We start from the raw sequence: 22,470 nt of genomic DNA, 5'->3' as shown, positions 1-22,470 counted from the left end.
CAAGAAAATGTAAATGAGAAGGTTTTGGATCTTCAGAATCATGTATATTAAGAGTTGGTGGGCAAGAACCCAAAAATGGGTTCCGTCTGTTTTTATTGGGCTGTGAGTAGTAGGACAAAGACAGTAAATAATAAAATTATAAATAAATTTTTTAAATATGCATGTCTAGAAATTATTTTACAATTATTATAAATAATTATTATAAACAAATTAAATAATGGAATACAATTAATGGAATTATAAACATTATTATTCAATAAGAGCAAAAAATAAAAGTCTAAATAAAATGCAAAATAATAAAATAAAATATTATTAATGTTGTCATAACTTTGTACGAATGCAAATAATAATACTATAAATAGAACAAATAAAATTAATGGAATTAATTATTCCATTACGAATGATAAAATTGTTATATCATAAAAAATAAAAATTACAAAATTATTTCTATACAAAATATGAAATTAATATTATTTTATATTTTTATTTCATATGTAATTCTACAAGATATTAAAATTGACAAAAATACCAAATAAAATTCATGCAAATTATAAAATTATAAAATCAAAATCAAAATACAGAAAATAATAAAATAAAATAATTTAAATAATAGGCTATATAATAGTATTTTTATAATACTAGAATTGTAGATAAATAGACTATTAAGGAACCTTTGTGGAGACTGATACCACTATATTTTGTTGTAGTGTGACAAAAACATACTACAAAAAAATATCTTATAATATATTCAGTAGAAGAAAACATCTGAAGAAATGGGTTTGGAACAACATGAGGGTGAGTACATGACATGACTGACATTTTTGGTGAATAATTTCTAGTCGTTCAAGCAGTTAAAATATGGCACTAACAATGCAGGGCCATGGGATTGATCCCGAGAGAATACGAGAACTCACAACAAATTGAATCCAATGTAAACCACTTCGAATTAATAAGTATCTGCTGAATACATTAATATAATGCAACTATTCCTTCAATTCAGATGCTATCTTGAATGAGAAAACACCTGAATCATTCTTCCTTTTCTCCTCTGCAGGAGCTTGTTTTTAAAACAGAGTTGTTAAAAACAAACCCTAGGTTTTAACTTACAAAATCCGCCTTATTAAGCGAGGGAGAGAAAGCAGGAGACAGACAGAGAGGAAGAGATAGGCTAAACGATAGTCTTCTTATCCTTATTAGAACCCAGCTGCCACACATGCAGCCTCTCACTTCAGCACTAACAGAACAAGTGAACAAGAGAGATGAGTGAAAGACATAAAGCAGAAGATCACCATGGAGACAAGAAGTCAAGCAAGACAGAAAATAAGATAGAGGGGAAAGAGATTAGGGGCCTTTAGATAAGCATAGAGACATTATAGTAGCCTATAACTCCCAAAGACAAATCACAATGAGATCTCCTTAAAGTCAACATGAAAATTGGCCCTATTTACTTTTAATATAGGCTAGACTATATTTAATATAGCCTCCTGGTCTTATGTAATACTGTGCTCCACCTCGGAAACGATTTTCAATTTCAGCTGATGCCACTGATCTCCCATATCTTATCTGGTTTCACTTGGAATTGCGTCATGTTATGGAAATTAAATTGAGTGGAATATCTCAGCTGTTGCTTCGACACATGGGTTGATAATGAGATTAAACGGAAAGTTTTGGTTATGTTTCCTGCTTCTATTATCACATGTGTCTCTCAACAAATGTCTCAAACTGAATACAGAGTTGCCAAGGCCCAGTCTGCCATCAAAAGTCAGAGGTCTCAATTTGAACTCAAACATTTCAAACCAAGTCCAAATTATCTGAACTAGCCTACTAGGCCACGTTCACACAGCAGCAGAAAACGGACGCATTTCTGTATTCAAGTAGGCCTACATTATACTGTTATTTTCTGTTACTTACGATAGTAAAAACCGCATTCTATAACCGAACTCACACAACCGAATTTTCGTCGAGCCCCGCTGAGTGAACGGAACCGTATGTCTGTCGCTCGCTTCACCGTGTCTCGTGTCTGTTGAGCGTTTGTGTGATTTTGGTAACTCACAGAGATGGAGATACAATATGAGCTGTCATCTTAAGGTTTTAGGTTTTATGTCCCATCAGTAGTAGCTTCCTCCGGGGCTGCTCCCGTCAGTTTTGTGGTCTGCTGCGCGCGACTCATTAATCGGCTGTCGGTTAATTCATATTTGACGAATGAACTCGCGCACCCACTGGACTCTTGTCGTGATAACTGTGATTCTACTTTGTGTTATTGTAGACGTCGCTTTTCTTAATATTTCTTTTAACCATCACTAGGGTTACATTATGTGGTATTTACGGCAGTTAGGTCAGTTAGCATACGTTTTCACGCGACTCGAATACTTAATCAAGTAGCCTATTTCAGCTGTTGTGTGAATCTAAATGCAAACATTTATCATCAAATTCGTCACAATTTAAGAATAAAATTTCCTTCCGATAATATGAAAATGTATTCATTCGTTCATTTATATTAATGAATGGATTCTGATTGGCTGTTGATGCTTTAGCTGAAAAAAAAAATGGACCGTTATTCCAAAAATGTGTCATTGCCATTATATTGTGGTGTGAACTTCCTTATTCTCCTAGAATTAAAATGATTATTAAAACTTAATAGTTAGTCAATAGTTATCGTCCTTCATGGTGCATTAATACAGTGGTTCCCAACCCTGGTCCTGGAGGCACCCCAACACTGCACATTTTGCATGTCTCTTTTCTCTCACACACCAGTTTCAGGTCTTGGAGTATCTGCTAATGAGCTGATGACCTGAATCAGGTGTGTTTGATTAAGGAGACATGCAAAACATGCAGTGTTGGGGTGCCTCCAGGACCAGGGTTGGGAACCACTGCATTAATAGACTAAGCCTACTTAAATTAAACTTAACTGAAAAACCCATTAGCATATGTCTTCTGAGTTATAAAAGAGCAAACTCTGAGCAATATAAATTGGCTGTTCTGCTGCAAGTGTGGGTATACTTATGCATAAAAACAAACATCTATGATCTATGAGTCATTCCCACACACTTTAGTACCTGTTATATTCTCTCCATGACACACACACAGACTGCTGTGTATTGAGGACCATTGTGGTGCCTGTTGGTTTCTGTTGACTTTGGAATTACAACCCTTCATTGCGATTCCAGGAACCGCACAACGCTGCTGTCAATCTCCCCAGCAACCAGAGGGAAGGAGAGATGGAAAAAGAGAGAGAGAAATAGAAAGAGACAGAGATATGGAGACGATGAACAGCATAAGGGATGCAGAATGTAAAAAAAGAACTAATTGACTGATAGATTTCATTGCTTGTATTTATAAGAATGACAGCAGAGAGACGATGCAGTCCTCCCTTTCTATTCTCATTGACATTCATCCTCTCCACCTCCTCCCTTCCTCCGTCCGCTATGCCGTCAGCCCATTCTAGCATGCTGAACACAGCTCTGGGTGACGGATGCTTTCATTGAGCCAAATCAAATCAACAGCCTTCAGAACAGGCCAAGCATATAATCTCTACTCAAACTGTCAGTTTACAGAACACACAAAAATCTGCTGTATTCTCAAAGCTCTAGGCTCCTTCAGTTCAGCTACATTAACATAATTAATGGTTTTAGTACATAAAATATAGCAATGATAACATTTTGGGTTAGCAAATTGAACAAATGCTAAGTAACAATTTTGTGCAATGAACATGATACCTCAAAACATGAGACTTTTTGAAGAGAGGTATGCTATTACTCCTTTAAGTGACCAAAACCAGCTTGACTTGACTTAAATTGAGACCAGAAGTATGACTTCTGGACTTTGACATTGAAGGAGAGACCTGAGCCGTATCTAGAGAGAGACTCGCTGTTCATCCACCCACAGATAGCAGAAAACATGTGGCTCTTGTTTGCTTTTTCTTCTGTCACTGGCCATAATTATAACTGTGAAATCAGTATTAGGCATAAAATAAATGTCATGCATGTGAAAATCAACTGAGAATTTAACAAATAGCTGTAACTGGGCTTAGAGGAAGACTGGTTTTTCTGCTGATTAAAGCATAATACAAGACTTCTTCACCTTAGCAAAAATGCTAAAAAAAAAAAAAAAATGTACAAATTTCATGAGAAAGTGTGACATGCTCAAGCAAAACAGGCATTATTGATCTATCTGCATCCCAACATTACTGCAAAGATTTATTCTTAAAAAAACTGCCAATGGAATTAGATTTTTAAAAAAAACTTTCTGTCATGACAACTCTCTGAAGATTTTAGCATGGTATTGAATATGACAATGTTAATGTATTTGGTCTTGGTGGAATAGATCTGCTACGCTGCTGAATTGCTGCTGCTGGATATTGCTGTTGTAGATTATTGCTGCTGCTGGTGGTGCAAAACAAGTAAAAGAAATTGCTACTGCCAATACATATGCCGATATGGTGCTGTGAGTATTTAAGACATACTGCTGCTGCACAAATAGCATATAAAATAACCGTTAACAGATCTATACAGGTGGAGCTGGGGAAGGTGGAGGGTTTCAAAGGTACTCTGAAAGCGTACTGTGAATTGCTCTGAATGCTAACCAGCCATATAAATGTAAAGCAGCAAGCTCCTTGGCTGTGTATGCAATTCAATTTTGCGTGTCAGGTACATTTATCTTGTTTTTAATATGTTTAGAATATCAGACATATTGTTTCATTCTGATACCTTAAAATGTATGATGGTTAATAGACCTCATTTTAGCCACTCTACTGGCTAAACTCTACTAACACTAACACTCTACTAAAAAAAAGCTCAGTTTCATGTGAAAACATAAAATCATTAATTCCGGCTTTGCTCATTAGACCTAATTAATGTGCAGAATCCTGCTTATACCAAGAGAATCCCTCGTCAAGCCTCCTACACGTCTCTCGGCCTATCAGATCGTCCGTCACGGTCCACGCACACATGACTGTAACCTCCTGCTGACACCTCCACAACGCCTATTAATAGCCAACTCCAGCAAGACGGGTTTCAGAGTCATCTCTACAGCGTTGTTTTCCCCATCCACTAGCCAGTCTCTGCTAGAACAATCATCACATCAACAGAGGGGATGCTCTAATATCGTTAAAGGGAGAAAATTGAGAAGTTCAGTGGGTTGTGGATTGATTTCCTTTTAATCTTACTGAGAAAGCAGGGAGGAGTTTTTGAAAGCTTTTCAGGAGAACACCTAGAACCCCTCCTGATTGCTAATGGAAGTCAGAAGATATGTATTTTTTATGAATCAAGAAGCAAAAAATAGAAAAGATTGTTTGGTTTCACAGCCATGGAAACATCCAATAATGCACACACACAGCCTTATGACTCATCTGACCATGTGACTGCTCCACTAACAACAGGAGGGCCTGTCTCACCCCTCTCTTCCCAGAGTGCAGTCAGCTGACTGTGGGTTACGAGTCCAGAATCCGTATGTGCTAAAAAACAATATGCCGACAAACCGCAGAGCACTTTTAATGAAGAAATAAATGCGCTGTTCTGATTCTGTGCTGTAGGGACATGCCTTTTTTTTTATATGGCTCTCCGGAGATTAATATAAGTTCCTGACGTTAAATGTTATCTTCTTCAGACCAGCATATTGGTTTCTGGGTTCTTTAAAGCACCAGATGGTTTTCTAAAAGTTCTTGTGAAACTTAACTCTCATGTTGTGTTCTGGTCATTTTGAGATTTTCTTTTTCCCAAAAATGCTAGTTAAGCGTTATGGAATTGGATTTTGACTTTATTTTTTCCCCCCACTTTATTATACCTGTGTTCCCAATCAAAAATGACCAACCCACAAAAAATGCTTATAAATTATGCTATATTATTATCAAATATTGGATTCAAATTTTTTTCAGCTTGTTTTCTTTCAATTAGCATAGGTTCTGTATTTATTTTTGGAACGGATTGATCTTAGGCCTCATTGAGCAGCTTATGCACCTCTTCTTAAGTGCTAATGCACCTCATTGGCAAAAAAGGTCGACAAATAATGATTGGTGGAGGTGCATACGTTAAGATCAATGAGGCTTATGATCAATCAGTTCCAAAAAGAAATACAAAGCCTGTTCTAATTGAAAGAAACAAGCTGACAAAAAGACTGAATCCAAGATTTATTGATATTATAGCAGATTTTTTAAAATTTTAAATAAAAAACAAAAAGGCCAGTCATTTTTGATCAGGAACACCAAATCAGGCAAAGAATATTCAGCACAGCACAAGGGTTAAATACCCAGGATAGCATGTCAAAAATAACTTAAATAGTGTTAGTTAACTTAAAAAGTTAGGTGGTTTTGCAAAACAAAGTAAAACTCTTTTTTTCTTTTTTTTAAAATTTTAAATAAAAAACAAAAAGGCCAGTCATTTTTGATCAGGAACACCAAATCAGGCAAAGAATATTCAGCACAGCACAAGGGTTAAATACCCAGGATAGCATGTCAAAAATAACTTAAATAGGCCCAAGTTAGGTGGTTTTGCAAAACAAAGTAAAACTCTTTTTTTCTTTTCTTTTTGTACTTGGAAAGTACAGCTAAAAATACTTCAAACTATGTACTTCTGAAAAACAACTCAAAAGAACAAAGTTTCTCCGCAGACGTTTTGTCTGTGTTCCAGGAAAAGTGATCAAGTACAAATGAGTGTCATCTTGGCACTAATGTCACTAGGGCACATAATTCAGCTGCTGACAGGCCTCACCGCAGGATAGATGCTCTGGACTGTAGGTGTCTAGGGACAGTGGAAGAGATCCACAAACGGCAGATGTATATTTATCTGAGACCTTGCTCTCCCCGATGAGTCCCACAGTGGGTTTGTGCGTGTGTGTGACTCATCGTCTGACGATTTAACTCGCCTGTGACGCCTGTGTGTACAGAAAGACAGCGAACAAACCATTTTTACAATCGCACACCTATGATATCCTCATTACTTAAATAATATTTTTAAAGTAACTGATGTATCTGTAACAGAAATGTTTTGCAATTTAATTTACCATAGTTTCCACGCTCAGATAAAAAAGGCCAGTACCATTTTAAAAGGTACTAATGCAACATTTAGGGGTAAATAAGGTATAAAGAAGTACCTTTTATCGTTTGTGCATTAGGGTACCGCCCCAGTAGGAGCTTTATTTCTTTTTTTCTGAATGTGTAGCATAATTAGCTTTACAATTGTAAAAATCATATGGCATTTCCTCTTTAGGAAGCTTCAGAAACATTCTACCGTCTTGTTTGGATCTTATGTATAACACTGGCAGCTAAAATCAATTTAACAGTTTTATTGCATTATACATTAGATAATACATTCACTGTATTGTAAACGCGTTTCTGTATTTAGACAGGAACTATGTTAAAATCCTTTATAACGTAGGTATACCTTTCTGTTGTTCACCAACCGCACTATCCTCTTCTTTATGAATAAAACACACCTAAAACATAGACCAAGAGGTTAATGCATGAGGTTTAGTTTCCCAGAGATAAACGTTGTGAATGGTTACCATCGGTACGAATGCATGCACAGCCTCGGTATTGCGTGAGCATCGGTGACGCATTGGTCAGGTGCCGCCTCATATAGCGCGGGGAGCTGTCCGGTGCTGAAACACAACCGAAGCGCATTGAGGCAACACGGAGGACATGCTGTTCACGCTCATTCACATTCTCTGAGCTCTACACAAAAGGTACGACGACTCATTTTCATTTCTTTGAGTTGACAAAATTATGCTCTGTGAAAACGTGTTAACGTATGCGCTAGTCTGCTTTGCGAGGGTTAAAGAGGAGTAGAGCTTTTGTTCCTTTTCTTTCCGGCTTTGCTTGATTAGATACTATCACTCATGAGCAGCATATCTCATCTCTGGTTTATCTACTCGATTTCGTCGCGAAAAGATCAGTGAAATGTATTTCAGCTAGACTGATCTTTTAAATCGAGATTTGTTATTACAAACATACGTGAAAATATCAATAGATCTGTTCTCAGAGATCCGTAGCCACAAGTGAAAGGTTACCTTGACAACAGGCGGTGACTCATCCGGTGCTGTTGTCATTTAAAAACATGTTGTGTTCTGACTGATCTCATTGCTGCTCTGGCGCTCGGAGCGTCGCTTCTTCTCGGTCTGGGAAACAATATTAGCAATTCTAAGAACTGATTTCATGGGTAGTTTAAACTTAAACAGAATTTTAGCTACACTACATGCATTTTGGTTTTAAATATCAAGGTTGCACCATAAATAAAAAGACTGCATGGGTTAACTGTTTTGTGCTTGTTTATCTCTAGGCGGTATGATGTTGTCACTACTGAAACTGTCCGCCGGAGGGGTGGCAGTCCTGCTCGTTACCCTCCTCCAAACACTAACCGTGCAGGGCACCTCCGTGCGCCACCATCGCCTGCGAGGCGGAGACCAGGGTGGCTTCCTTGCTCCCAGCTCCGATATGATCAAAGCTCTGGAGTACATCGAAAGCTTGAAGCAGAGAGCCGATGGACCAGAGAGTCCAACAGGGGACTACGACGAGGTGGACAAATTCCGCTTTCTAGTGCAGCTCGCCTCCCTACAGGACGAGAACACACCCACGCATGAGGACGCCACACGTTGGCCTGATAACAAGGTGCCACAGTGGGTTCGATCTCTGCTGCGGGTGCTTGAACAAGCTGGAGAGACTCTGGAAAGCCAGCCAGCGCCCAGAAATGAGCGGCGTCCTCACAAGAGCAGACGCCCGGTGGCAGACGCAGAGAGCCCTGTTGGAGACTACGGGGGCTTCGTGAAGCCGCACAAGAAGTATCCACTGATGTTTGAGGACGAGGAGAACGGCAGGGACAGCAAGCGTGCGACTGAGGATTTGGACGAGCAGTACACCCCTCAGAGCCTCGCCAACATGCGCTCTATATTCGAAGAGCTTGGTAAACTGTCTGCCGCGCAGAACCAGAAGCGAGAGAACCAGGATGATGAAGACGCCGAAGACGACAATGACCTCTACAAGGTTAGAAACTTGGCGTACGAGGATGTGACCGGAGGGGAGGAATGGGTGCCACTAGAGGAGCAGCTCGAGATGGAGGAAGTAGTTAAAGGAAGCCGTGAAGAATACGAACGAGGGCTAGGAGATAACGGAGAGCAGGACGAGGCCATTGAAAGACGAGCTAGCCCTACTGAAGACGATGACGAGAACCCAGACGATGACACAAAACTCGTGGATTACTACCTGTTGAAGGTCTTGGAGATGACAAACCAGGCACAAAAACGGGACCTGATGGAAGGAAGGAGGAGGCTACTGTCCCAACCCTCTCTAATCGACCCTAGGGCTATCAAACAACTGCTGTCGGCTATTTCAATGAAGCTCCAGGTGCCTCCAGAGGACCTGGTTGGAATGCTCTTCATGGAGGAAACCAGAAAACAACAACGCCTTCCTGAGACCCAGCTGGCTAGGAAGCCCAGCCAACCTCGGTTCAAGAGCCGGGTCATCAAGTATTACAACGGTCGACAGCCTGAAGTCACAGTGAGTGATATCCCACCTGATGTCAAAACTGAGGATATCATGAAAGTCCTTGGGTTAGGGAATCTGGCCAACAAGAACGCAAAATTTTCTTTGCTAAAGCAAAGGCCCTACAAAACAGCCATGGCAAAGTACTTCAACCCCAGCGGAAGACGGGGAAGCTTGTTCCTGTCCGAGTTAAACAAAGCTCCAAGCAAAAGAAAAGATGATTATGATGATGATGCAGTGGATGAGGATGAAGAGTCGACCTTCCTCGCTGCCAAACTCCTGACTGAGTACCCCGACACCAGCTCGAGCGATCGCAAGAGAGCCATCGATTCTGCCACGAACGGACAGTTGCCTTATGATTTGTATGAGGAGGCCATGAAAGATTTCTTTGATCAGGTTGATAATGGAAAAAGCACACCCACCAAAAGAGACACCCAAGGGAAAGAGGAGCCCGAGGCGCCCCAAAAGCCGCCCACTCAAGATTCAGCACAGGAGACCGTAGATCAAACCCCACCTGTGCCTGGAACAGAAGAGGGTAAAGAGTATCACGGGAAAATGGTTGCAGGAATGTGAAGAGCCTGAGTGTGTATTTTTTTCCTCCTGCTCGTATTCTGACAAGTCCCACCCCTTGACCTTTTATCTCTTTGATATGGTTGCTATGGCTACATGAACGACTTCTGAACTGTCCAAATTGCAAGCCGGTTGTAAGGAGCTCCTACTAGCCAATCCTGCCATAGAAGGGACTTGTCAGAGTATGAAAGGGGGGAAAAAATATTGCTTACTCGTGGGACATGCCTATATCTCCTCAAAAGTTATTTTAAAAAAAGTAAACAGTTTAAAGTGCTTTAGTTTTCATGGAATTCTATATGATGTAAATATATATGGTATATCAATGTGCGGGAGTTCAAGTGTATTTTATCTGTCGTTTATGAACTGGTGGTCCTCGAAATGTTTTCTTGTTCCTTTTGTTGGCATCAAGAGAATGTTCCTGTAGTCGTAGGACTCCGCTTGCTGCAAACTTTACAAGCTATTTCATTATCAAACCAATAAAGTTGGATGTGATTCTCATTTATAAATCATTTTGTACGTGTTCTAAAGTGTGAGAAGAGAAACATGAATAAAGCATTACTGTATTATTTTTCCTCTCGCTGTATTGTGCTGCCTTATTACACTGAGCATGATTCAACATAAAAATATCATATTATGACTTTAAACAAGAAACATGAAACCCAGTCTGTGCTGGATCTTGAAAAAGAAGAAAAAATATCAATCACATATTAATATTTGCATTTGAGGTCATAGAAAAAGCCAAGGATGTCCACTTGATGATACAGGACCTAAAAACAGCGCCAGGCATAGTCTCATAATAAGAGATAATAATAGAAAACAAATCCATTAAAGTGCACAAAAATAAACTGCTGGAGGGATTTTAGAAAGCACCGGATGCATTTAATTAGAGAAAATTGCAAACACTTGCCTGAGACTAAATCATATCAAAAAGACAATTTTAATTAAATCAACAAAGTGTGCTCATAAAACAGCATTAACATTTCATCAAAAGTGTTTTTTTTTCTTTTTTTTCTTGAACTAAATGTCTCCTGAGACATGCAACGTGTTTAAAAACATGAAAAGGCACTTCAGATAAGCCAAGGTTTAAGGTTATTGCAAATATATGATTATTATATAAAATGATTTTGATATAAAAGTTGAACATTATCAGCTGAATCTATGGTTGCATTTGTATATGCATGCTGGAGCCATCACAGAAATTCTGCATTACATTTATTTTTATAAGCTGACAAGACATAACCTATTCAAAAACACAACATGAACCCTGATTCAGTTCTATTAAAATTTGAGTGGAATTGATAAAGTTCATACAAGCATTGAGAAGAAAATAATAATAATAATAATAAATAAGAAAAAAAAATTCTGCATCCCTCATGAATGAAGTCTGTAATTTCTTGCCATGACAATTTGTGTCCTGAGTGAAGGACACAACCTACACTGCGGAGGCAGGTTTCTTTCCCTTTTGTCACATTGTATCACGTCAGCTGCTGTCAGAAGGCTGGTTTGCTCATGTATTCTTCCATCGTCTGAAGAGAAGAAAACAGGCACATAACTGATTACCCTTTTGTAGAATATTAAGTGACATTTCCAGGTTCCCTTTCCATGCAGAGGTGAACTCTCCTTCAGATGTATGGACCCTGCTTATTAGAATGATATAAGGACAACAAATGATCAGATGCCATATGGGTTTTAAAGGAACACTTGACTCCAAAATGAAAATTCGCTCATCGTTTATTCACCCTTGTGTCATTTATACCCCTTATGCTATAGTCCTGTGAGCGCTCAATATGCCAGCTTTGAAGGCGAGTAAATGACATCATTTTCAATTTGGAGTGAACTATTCTTTTAATGTGGTCTTTTTGTTGTCTCAAACAGACAGGTCTGTTTATTTCTCTCTCTGTCAAATCAATAATGTTTTATGAAGGTGACGGCCAAAGTAGAGCTCTATAACTGGGTGGGCAGCACCATTAAAACAGCTGCAGGTGATTTCTGAATCTGAAATGTCTGGCTCAGAAACACTGATTGAGATTGTGTTATTATTATTTAAAAAATGTCAGAACAATAGCAATTTACAGGGATGGAAGATAGTTTCTTTTAATCCCATTTTAATACTGTTAAATAAATAAACATTTTTCCGTTTCATTTTTTCAAACACATGAACCTAAAAACAGATTAAATTTAGTGTCTCACCTCTTGCAGCATATCTGAGGCCTCTACAGACTTTGCAATAGACTGTTTGGACGTCTCCTGAATCTCTCCACCCATCAGAAACTCATCCAGGATGAAATAAGCCTTCTCAAAGTTAAAGATGATGTCCAGCTCACATACCTGTAAGATAATATTATACAGACAGAAATTGGTATAAAAAAAAAAAAAGAATAAAGAGACAGAGAATAAAGAACAAAATTCAGTGTTCAGTCTATGCAAAAAATTAATTAAAAAAAGCTCCAGACGTGATAAATTAAGAAACTGAATGTATTTACATTGCCAAAGTATTTGTCAAGTAGCTCCACATAACGGTGCAGAATCTCTAAAGCCAGAAGTTCATTATCCTTGTTCTCCAAAGCACAGCAGAAATACAGACTGGCGTACCTACAAACAAGTGGGGAAACACAGACCTACGTTTATTTTTATTAATTAAAAAAAAGAAAACACTGAAAATAGTACACACTATCCTCACAGTTGCCATCTACAGTCTCTGTAATGCAACTGCTGACATGGCAAATCTCCGTATTTATAAAGGTCACACTGGGAAAACAACAGGAAAGAACAGAGAGACAGGTTTAAGAAAGGTGTGAAATACAGATCTGAACCAGAAGAGTGTGAGGAACAGGCTCTCAGGAACACAAGTGTGAAAACTCACTCTCAGAAACACGATGTTTCAGTGCCTGACAGATGGATTTGATGCAGCATAAAAATCGGAACGGTGACCAAGAATATAGTCAGGCTCTGAAGCATTAAAGTTTACAAGCACAATTACACATTTTCTCAAAAACATTTCCATTACCCACTCACAAAAACAAAGGTTCTTCAGTGGTTCTTTGCATTTTATATTCCGAAAATCCCCCTCTTCTGGGACATTTTCTACTATACAGGGTTGAAATATGGTTCTATATAGATTAAAAAAAGCTCTTTATCACATAACTTCCATTCAGCAATGTAACATTCCCTTTTTATGATCAAATCCATTCCGAATAAATAAAAGCGATGTCTTGTTTTACTTGGAAAGTTGCATTAATAAAATTTATTGTAAATTCAATTTTATACTGACTTTAAGAGCATTTAATCTTCAGAAGTGACTAAATGTTTCTAATACACCTTCTAACTGATTTATCATAATAAAAAGATGAAGCACTAATATTTCCCATTGTGAGCATGTGGGTTCATTTTCAGTCACTATTGAGGGGCCATTGTGTAAAAAGCTGCCACTAGGTTTCACCAGAAAACAAGGAGGACTCAGATAGGGGCATGTCGTCAGCTAATGACATCAGTAATGGCAGGAGAACTGGTCTGAACTGGTTTAAAAACTACAGCACAGGACGGGGCAACAAACTCGATACGGACGCAGAAATCTTCGCATGTGGCATTTTAATTAGCCCACATAAGATCTTGACTGCTGACTAGGTGTCCGCTTTGCAAGATTTTAGAGTCTTTTGCTCACACCTTGTGATGACTAATGACCAAACACGAGAGCCTAGCAGCTGGGCTTTTAATTAATGCTGAATCTAACGCCGTCATTTTGTTTGAAACCAGCATGCTCTTACTGAAGACATACTGAATATAACCCTAGATTTACTCCTGCAGGACATTCTCCTTGGGCCTGGGTTGAATGCTCACCTCTTATAGACAATCTTCAGGTCCTTCCAGTGCAGGAAGTTACATGTGCGTGGTTTTCGTGACAACACCATAGTGGTCATGTCCTTCACAATCTTCTTCCTCTCTCTCTCCGGGAGGGGCAGGAACCATTTCTGCAGCCGTAACTTCCCCTGACGACTGAACAGCAACAGGAAGTGCATCTGTCGGAAAAGAGAACATGCATTTTAATTAATGCTAGTTTCATTCTTTCATCTTTTGGAGTGGGTGTTGTCTAGTGGTTAATGATCCAGGTTGGTTCTCCAAAGGTTGTAGGTTCAAACCCCAAAGGTAATGAGTTACCAAGACGGTTCCTTTGAGCAGTCATGAAAATACAGAGTCACTCTGTATAAGTGCCATTGCTAAATTAAATGTGAATAATCCTTTACTTTTCATTTAAAATTAATGTTGCTTTTTGTACTGGTCTGTATCATATATAAAACCAATACTTCATAGAAAACTATAAAAGGTTGCAATGCATTCAAAAGGAAAAATATCATAAATATATGTATAAAATACTCTTTATGCAGGGTTTTTCTGCAGATGCTGCAGGGAAGCAGATGGTAGACAGAAAGGTTTCACACTAGAGTCAAGGCCAAAATGATTCAAGTGGGTGGACTTCATTCTGTACCGAATCTGTAATTTCATAGCGAATATTACAAAGTGTTTCAGTTTCCTTACTATTTACCTCCCATCAACCATTTTCACACATAACCACCATAAAATTATTACATTTTCCTTTAAATTTACAAGATCACACATGCACCAAGATGAAGACTGCATTTGAACAGCTGTGCAGGAAATATGGTAGTACATGAAAATAATCTTTATTTTTTCCAGCAATCTGTCAACTAATTTCATCACCGTCTTCGATTGAGAGAAGCTCTTTCGTTTCAGCATCTGTGCAATTTAACAACAGTTCCTTCAACAAGTCGCATCTCAGGTTTACAAATAAACGCCATGGAGTAATTGCACCAGATTCTTTGTGGTTTGGCACAAATTTGACAACAGAACTAACTAAACTTTTGAATGCTCAATCAGTGAATCTCACGACTTTGCTCAGACATAGAGTCAATGCAAAAACCTTCCTGGCAATGTTACAGCTGAGTCAAGCTGAAGAACACAGGTGGATGAAATGCATTTGTTGTTTCAAAATATTTATTCCTCAAAAGTACAAAAATAATATTTAATGGAATCATAACCTAGACTAGTGCACAAGCTCTAGATATGTTGAGCTGTGGTGCTCATGAGAGAAACGCAAGTTCATATCTGGCCTGCATTGTGTTCTGATCCCATTTCCCCCATATTTCCTCTTTCTTGTCTTGCGGTGTCTGTAACAGCAATTCCAAAAAGTCCACAGATAAAATTTTAGAAAGAGGAAATACACAGAAAAAGACAAACTGCACTTCAGACAGAGAACTATGGCTAACCTTTTCACTGTCACACAAACCCAATCAATATGAGATTCAATATCCGCGAGACAAAGATCTGCTGTCAGCTGCAGGATGGACCCCTGCGTGAATCCTTTCCATACAAGAACTAATCAGCTCAATGCAACGATACTAAGAACAAAATTTCTGAGAACTCCTAATTTCTCCTCCCCCTCATTTCATTTGCACAACTATTAACAGAAACCCGAGTCACACCTCTGAAACAAGATTAAAAACACACAAAAAAATGGAACTGGACTGTTCACTTTTATTGCTGGAAAAGGGCATTTCATAAGAAAAACTTCACAGAAATGAGTAATGATGAGCAATAAAACAGCATGCAATACAGAGACATTCATAATAACAGAAATTTTTTTTTTCAAATGACAGTTGTAAAGAAATATAAAAATGTGCAGTATAGCCTAAATCACTGTGCAGAATACAGTATTCCACAGTGCAATTAATTTTCATGAACTGAAACACTTTTAAATATGACTGAATCATTAATTATGCTGTCGAAAGTTTTTTGAAAATTTTCTACACAATTAATTGTTTTTATTTCCAATATTTTGACTAGACACCAACTGCTGAATTAAACAGAGTGTAATGCGGTCCTATGACAACAAGCATAGTACTATTCTAAATGTCTATTGATTGTTGCATTGCATATTGCTTATTGTTTTACATAAAAACAGCTACAGTATAATTCGTCGCCTTGGAATTATAAGGTTCTATCTGCATTCTGAGCAATTTTGAGATATTGAGCTTCAAAGTTTTTGCATTCCATAGACTTCTGTAGATAGAACCCTTTTTGTCTTCTAAAAAAAAGGCCCAAAATGTACACGGCTTACAAAAGAAACATCACATAATGCAAATAAGTTGTCACAGAATAAGAATATGTGAATAACTCAAATGTTAACTCAAATGTTAACTCATAACTCAAAATGTCAGATAGAACCTTATAATTCCAAGGGGACAAATTGCATTATATGCAATATGCTAAAACTCCATTTCACTAAGTACAGGTACCATTCGCCCAGAGCAACCTGAACAATTCACTCAAAAATGAAAATGTACTCATGCTCAGGCCATCAATCTAGAGGAGTTTGTTTCTTCATCATAATGAATTTGGAGAATTTAGCATTACATCCAATGGATCCTCTGCAGTGAATGGGTGCCGTCAGAATGAGAGTCCAAATAGCTGATAAAAACAACACAATAATCCACTCCACTCCAGTCCATGAATGAATGTCTTATGAAGTGAAAAGCTGCTTGCAAGAAACAATCCATTTACCATTACATTGTCACTTCTGGCCAAAATAAGAGCCTATAATCTATGACAACACTTCCATCACCTGTGGATTTAAATCGAATGACAGATTTGTTTAGAACTGTTTCCACTTGTAAACGGAGCTGGATCTGTGCATGTTTTTCTCTCCTGATTCAGATAAGATGACATTTCACCAGAGAAAGCATTATGGATAGAGGACTTGTATTTTAGCTGAAGTTTTTAAAGTTAAATTTGATGAATTTGTTTATAACAAACAGCTTTTTCGCTTCACAAGACATTAACTGATGGACTGGAGTCGTGTGGATTATTGTGATGTTTTTATCAGCTGTTTGGACTCTCATTCTGACGGCACCCATTCACTGCTGATGATTCATTGGTGAGCAAGTGATGTAATGCTAAATTTCTCCAAATCTGTTCTGAAGAAGAAACAAATTCATCCACATCTTGGATGGCCTGAAGGTGAGTACATTTTCTATGTAAAATTAGTAAATTTCCATTTTTGTGTGAACTATTTCTTTAAGTGTAAAAACATGATAATGGCAATGGGTCATTTTTCATAGAACTCAAACCAATCAAGAAGCAATGGGTCCTAAGCTTTGTCCTCCTAAATTCAATTGTTATGTTTAACGAGAGAATTAATGAATATGCTGCAAGCAACTCATTTTGCTCGCAAACACACATGCACACAGATGCTGGAACACCAGGTGGGGAAAAGGAACCGTCAGCTGCTTCATTATGACCAAAACATGCTGGCAAAGAGTTTATTTGCTTCCTCAGTAAATCCTGAGGAGAGACGAAAGATGAAAACACAAGGAAAAAACAAGGAAACAGAAGCATGCACTGCGTCGGGTCTACTATTGTGCTCCAGACGAATATGATTCTCTGAAGTATTTCTTCAGCGTGGAACACCCATCTCACGCCAACAGGAAAAGAAAAGAGAAAGGAAACCGTGTGCTACAGCTATTAAGTTACATACATCTTTATCTCTACGTTCCACACTTTCTCTCCTTACACACACACCCCTCTCCCTCTCTCTGCCACACACAAAGTTTCACTAGGGGAGGGTTTAAATGAAGCTCTGAGCTTCCTCTTGAGCCTGTTCCTGCTTAGATTTCAGTTCTGTGTTGCTCTGATTTCATTTTCCTTCTATTGTTGGAGTCGACACAGCTGTGAGCGGCTACAGCACACAGGAGAACATGCTTACAAACACACTCGCTGGAGTTTAAATGAGATTCTGCAGTGTATTGTTATCTCTTTGAAATTAAAAGGGCCACTTCTTCATCACTTGTAATTACTCGGATGCATACAGACAATATCAGAGATGAAGCATTGTGGACCTGCATGTATTGTATTAATACTCTGGAGAGATTTTGCCAACACTTACCAAAACCTTAGAGCTAAACAAAAACAAAAATATTTATGAATGTATTTTTCATTAAGCATTTAATTACATTCTTTAAATTATTAACAGCAAATATATTGTATTAAATATGACTCAGTTTGAAAAAATATTTATTTATTTTATTTTATTATTTTACGGTTTTTTGATACAAACACATATGTATGAGCATAATTTATTGTTATTAGTAGTAATATAGATTACTGACTGATATTTTAATAGTAAACTTAACAACATGATATTTTTACAGCGTATTTTTCATGTCATTTGAGTATTAAAGTATTGTTTTAAAATGTATTCATATTTAAAAAGATATAAAGTGCTAATATTATTAATAAATAATATATTGCTAAAATATCATTACCCAATATTATCAATATATTACGCAATATAAAAAAATATTTCATAATAGCAAATGTTAATATTTCATTTGTAATATTGTGATTGGTTTATAAAGTACTCTTAACTCATTCTTCTTCATTCTTGCACACATTAACCAGAAGAACAGATAGCTCTTCTGTAAACTCGCTCAGCAGCAGTCAAACGTCAAACACACAGTGGCCAACTCTATTTGAACAACAAATAAACGAGTTTACCTGGCCGCCAAATCAAGTCAGCTAAACCAGGACTTTGCATGCAAATTTTCTCCACACAAAGGTTTCACAACAATTTGCTTGTTGAGTGTCAAAATCTGACAGTCCAGTATCAAGGGAAACGAACCAACCGGTTTATCCAGACAGATGAGATGACTTCACCAAAGCGACACCTTTAACTCCCTCAGCATTTAAAATGACATCCGATTCATTTGCTCAGACTTTGAATAAAACAACTTTAGGTGAATTACACCAGTTCTAAATGACACTGTTTTCTTTAGTCGGTGATAAACAAGCAGCTCGTGAAGGACGGAAGTTTTAAAGTCCGCAGGTGCACGAGCACAACCTGTGGAAGAAATCACCTGTCACACTACTCTGTGATCTAAATGTGTGCTTTTAGGTGAGGCAAAAGAATAAACTGTGTAACTTACCATATTGAAGTAAGAAATACGGAAAGAATGTTGAAATCCACAAAACTCCTATTCACTTCCCGGCCGGCTGGTCAAGGCCGGAGTCATCGCTGCCCTTACCAAACTGTGAGGGAGAGAAAAGCTACGCATGCGCAGATGCGTATCTGAGCGTTCGGCTTTGTTTTCGTCTCCTATGTCTGAGCTCTGATTGGTTAACGCACTGCACCTGGCTTGAAAAGGGGCGGGGCAACACCCTCCTCACATATTTTCCTATACGTTACCTTTAAACGCCTTTTGTAAATGCAGCCTTGACATGTATGGATATAGATATGACATGTTGTTAAGCAACCAACTTAAAACACAATAAAGAATAAACTATTTTTGTTATAAAAAATATAATATAATAATATTATTTAAAATACAGTTTGCTATTATGAATATTATCTTGTTATTCCTCAGAATAATAACTGGTTTTATATGATAAATAACTGTAGTGTTGGGTCCGAGTCCACCTTGTTGAGTCCTATTTCTTAACCAATTGAGTTTGAATGGGAGACGATTATTAATAATGTATTTTTGTCTTAATTTTATGTTCTTACTTTTTTTTTCTTTTATATTTTTTTAATCTTTTATTACACATGACGTGAAGTCCAAAATGTCCGAGTCCGAGTCAAGTTCGAGTCCAAGTTAATTCATAATTGAAGTCCGAGTCCAAGAACCCCAACTCTAAATAATAGTATTCTTTATTCTTCATTTTACACTTCATTCTTCAGTGAAAGTGTTAAAAAATGAGAAAGTAGGTTCACAGTAAATGAACAAAAAATGTACTGCTTGTGTGTGTGTTTGTTGCAAATTCTTTTCTAATTAGTGTTTTGTTTCCAATCGCAATTAGATGGTTTTCATTGCTATGATCATTAAAAAAATTATTCTGGCCCAAGCTGCTGCAAAAACAAAATCTTAAACGGTGTTCTCGCAAGCCAAATGTTGTTAGAAGTAGTGGTTTCTTGCACAAATGTTGTTTTTGTATTTCCCCAAGTCATCTCTGACATGCATTCATCCAAGCCCTCAGTTAAAGGTCAGTCATCATTGCATCACAATAGGCCCTATTGGGACCCCTGCCGCTCTCTCAAGTGCCCCGTCATCCCACACAGAAGCTCCTTTGGCCCCTGATCAGGGCTCTTGTCTTAGGAGCTCCGTCTCAGATGCCCAGCGGTCACATAACAATTCAAGGATTGTGTTAAAAACACTTTTATGGATAACAGTACAGCTCTTGAGGTTTTATGCTGGTTGTGTTTAATTGGTTTCATGTGTTGGATGTTGTCAACAGGTCTGGATTTGAGAATGCCTCTAAGAGCTTTGTAGCGAAGGAACTGGATGTGTCCATGGTAGGCCATTCCTTCATGATCACCGGAGTCAACAGCGATGGCTAAAAAAAAGGTTTGTTTTACAGTCAAATAATTTTTAGGTTACAGTATTATTTTTCCAACTATATGATGGCAGCAGATTGTAGTACGGTACCTTAATACTATGTATACCATAATGTTCTGAATGATTAGCATTTTCCTATACCATGGTAGATACAATATACGTGTAGTTTTTTGAAAGTGAAAATTATATTCAGATCGATAATATAACATGTATATCAATATTAAATAAACAATACTGTTCAAAGGTTTGGGCTTAGTAAGATTTTATGTTTTTGAAAGCCTCATGCTCACCAAGGCTGCATATATGTCATAAAAATACAGTAAAATGATGCCAGAAAGCAGTTATGCGAGAAAACAGGCAAATTATACCAAAAACACCAATTCTTCAAATCAAGCAATTCTTTTTATTTGAGGAGGTGGAGGTGGGGGAGAGACAATCTTTCTAAACTGTTTGAGCAAAGAGGGAAAAACCATGCCATATGAATAAAGCACTGAATTGAAAAGATCTCCAGTAAGTGTTATGCAAAATTCCCATGACCATTTCAATGACCACATCCCCGACCATTACCTTGACTGCTTCCCTGGCCCTGGCCGCTTCCCTGGCCAGAACCACTACCCTGACTGCTTGACCATAACCGCTTCCCTGACCATAGCCGCTTCCCTGACCGCTGCCCTGACCATGGCCGCTTTCCTGACTGCTTCCCTGACCATAACCGCTTCCCTGACCGCTGCCCTGACCAGAACCGCTTCCCTGACCGCTGCCCTGACCACTGCCCCATCCGCTTCCCTGACCAGAACCGCTTCCCTGGCCACTGCCCTGGCCGCTTCCCTGGCCACTGCCCTGGCCGCTTCCCTGGCCAGAACCGCTTCCCTGACCAGAACCGCTTCCCTGATCACTGCCCTGGCCCTGTCCGCTTCCCTGAGCGCTTCCCTGGCCAGAACCGCTTCCCTGACCGCTGCCCTGATGTGTTGGATGTTGTCAACAGGTCTGGATTTGAGAATGCCTCTAAGAGCTTTGTAGCGAAGGAACTGGATGTGTCCATGGTAGGCCATTCCTTCATGATCACCGGAGTCAACAGCGGAATAAGGAAGGCAACAGCCATGGCTAAAAAAAAGGTTTGTTTTACAGTCAAATAATTTTTAGGTTACAGTATTATTTTTCCAACTATATGATGGCAGCAGATTGTAGTACGGTACCTTAATACTATGTATACCATAATGTTCTGAATGATTAGCATTTTCCTATACCATGGTAGATACAATATACGTGTAGTTTTTTGAAAGTGAAAATTATATTCAGATCGATAATATAACATGTATATCAATATTAAATACAATACTGTTCAAAGGTTTGGGCTTAGTAAGATTTTGTGTTTTTGAAAGCCTCATGCTCACCAAGGCTGCATATGTCATAAAAGTACAGTAAAACGATGCCAGAAAGCAGTTATGCGAGAAAACAGGCAAATTATACCAAAAACACCAACTCTTCAATCAAGCAATTCTTTTTATTTGAGGAGGTGGAGGTGGGGGAGAGACAATCTTTCTAAACTGTTTGAGCAAAGAGGGAAAAACCATGCCATATGAATAAAGAACTGAATTGAAAAGATCTCCAGTAAGTGTTATGCAAAATTCCCATGACCATTTTATTGACCACATCCCCGACCATTACCTTGACTGCTTCCCTGGCCCTGGCCGCTTCCCTGGCCAGAACCACTACCCTGACTGCTTCCCTGACCATAACCGCTTCCCTGACCGCTGCCCTGACCAGAACCGCTTCCCTGACCGCTGCCCTGTCCGCTCCCCTGACCAGAACCGCTTCCCTGACCGCTGCCCTGGCCCTGTCCGCTTCCCCGACCAGAACCGCTTCCCTGAGCGCTTCCCTGGCCATAACCACTTCCCTGACCGCTGCCCTGGCCCTGTCCGCTTCCCAGGCCGCTTCCCTGACCAGAACCGCTTCCCTGACCACTGCCCTGGCTCTGTCCGCTTCCCTGACCAGAACCGCTTCCCTGACCGCTGCCCTGGCCCTGTC

General features: G+C 38.7%; 3 protein-coding genes across 4 annotated transcripts in view; 1 reads left to right on the top strand and 2 right to left on the bottom strand.

Annotated features, from left to right (window-relative positions):
- The first annotated feature begins 7,571 nt into the window (after positions 1-7,571).
- LOC107738796 (secretogranin-2-like) lies at positions 7,572-11,385 on the top strand. 2 transcript variants are annotated; one of them, XM_016550649.1, is made up of 2 exons: positions 7,572-7,677; positions 8,271-11,385. In XM_016550649.1, the coding sequence occupies exon 2, from the start codon at positions 8,276-8,278 to the stop codon at positions 10,040-10,042; it is 1,767 nt and encodes a 588-aa protein (XP_016406135.1). In that variant the 5' UTR covers positions 7,572-7,677; positions 8,271-8,275; the 3' UTR covers positions 10,043-11,385. The 2 variants fall into 2 exon arrangements, with proteins under 2 accessions (XP_016406135.1, XP_016406133.1); XM_016550647.1 differs by lacking the exon at positions 7,572-7,677 and adding an exon at positions 8,105-8,150.
- On the bottom strand, positions 10,897-19,176 carry LOC107738797 (AP-1 complex subunit sigma-3-like). Its single transcript, XM_016550650.1, has 5 exons — positions 19,036-19,176; positions 13,877-14,055; positions 12,523-12,631; positions 12,230-12,367; positions 10,897-11,565 (listed from the first exon to the last, which is right to left on the bottom strand). The coding sequence occupies exons 1-5, from the start codon at positions 19,036-19,038 to the stop codon at positions 11,530-11,532; spliced, it is 465 nt and encodes a 154-aa protein (XP_016406136.1). The 5' UTR covers positions 19,039-19,176; the 3' UTR covers positions 10,897-11,529.
- A 1,649-nt stretch (positions 19,177-20,825) lies between these two features.
- The window catches only part of LOC107738799 (cell wall protein IFF6-like), a gene marked incomplete at its 5' end in the record, with an annotated part of 8,550 nt that continues 6,905 nt past the window's right edge, over positions 20,826-22,470 (bottom strand). The window contains 4 exons of the mRNA XM_016550652.1: positions 20,826-21,014; positions 21,138-21,402; positions 21,509-21,546; positions 22,111-22,233. Of these exons, the coding sequence (XP_016406138.1) occupies positions 20,884-21,014; positions 21,138-21,402; positions 21,509-21,546; positions 22,111-22,233 (557 nt within the window). The remainder of the gene's footprint in view (positions 21,015-21,137; positions 21,403-21,508; positions 21,547-22,110; positions 22,234-22,470) is intronic.

The sequence above is a fragment of the Sinocyclocheilus rhinocerous genome, unplaced genomic scaffold, assembly GCF_001515625.1.
Source record: "Sinocyclocheilus rhinocerous isolate Xijiao unplaced genomic scaffold, SAMN03320098_v1.1 scaffold5273, whole genome shotgun sequence".
Taxonomy (NCBI): Eukaryota; Metazoa; Chordata; class Actinopteri; order Cypriniformes; family Cyprinidae; genus Sinocyclocheilus; species Sinocyclocheilus rhinocerous.
This window is presented reverse-complemented; position numbering and strand designations above follow the sequence as displayed.

What these genes read in the sequence shown, in the direction of transcription:
- LOC107738797 (XM_016550650.1), bottom strand. An exon ending in TTGACAAATACTTTGGCAAT is followed by an intron (nt 12,368 to 12,522) that starts GTAAATACATTC and finishes ATTATCTTACAG; the next exon opens with GTATGTGAGCTGGACATCAT. An exon ending in CCTCAGATATGCTGCAAGAG is followed by an intron (nt 11,566 to 12,229) that starts GTGAGACACTAA and finishes TCTTCTCTTCAG; the next exon opens with ACGATGGAAGAATACATGAG.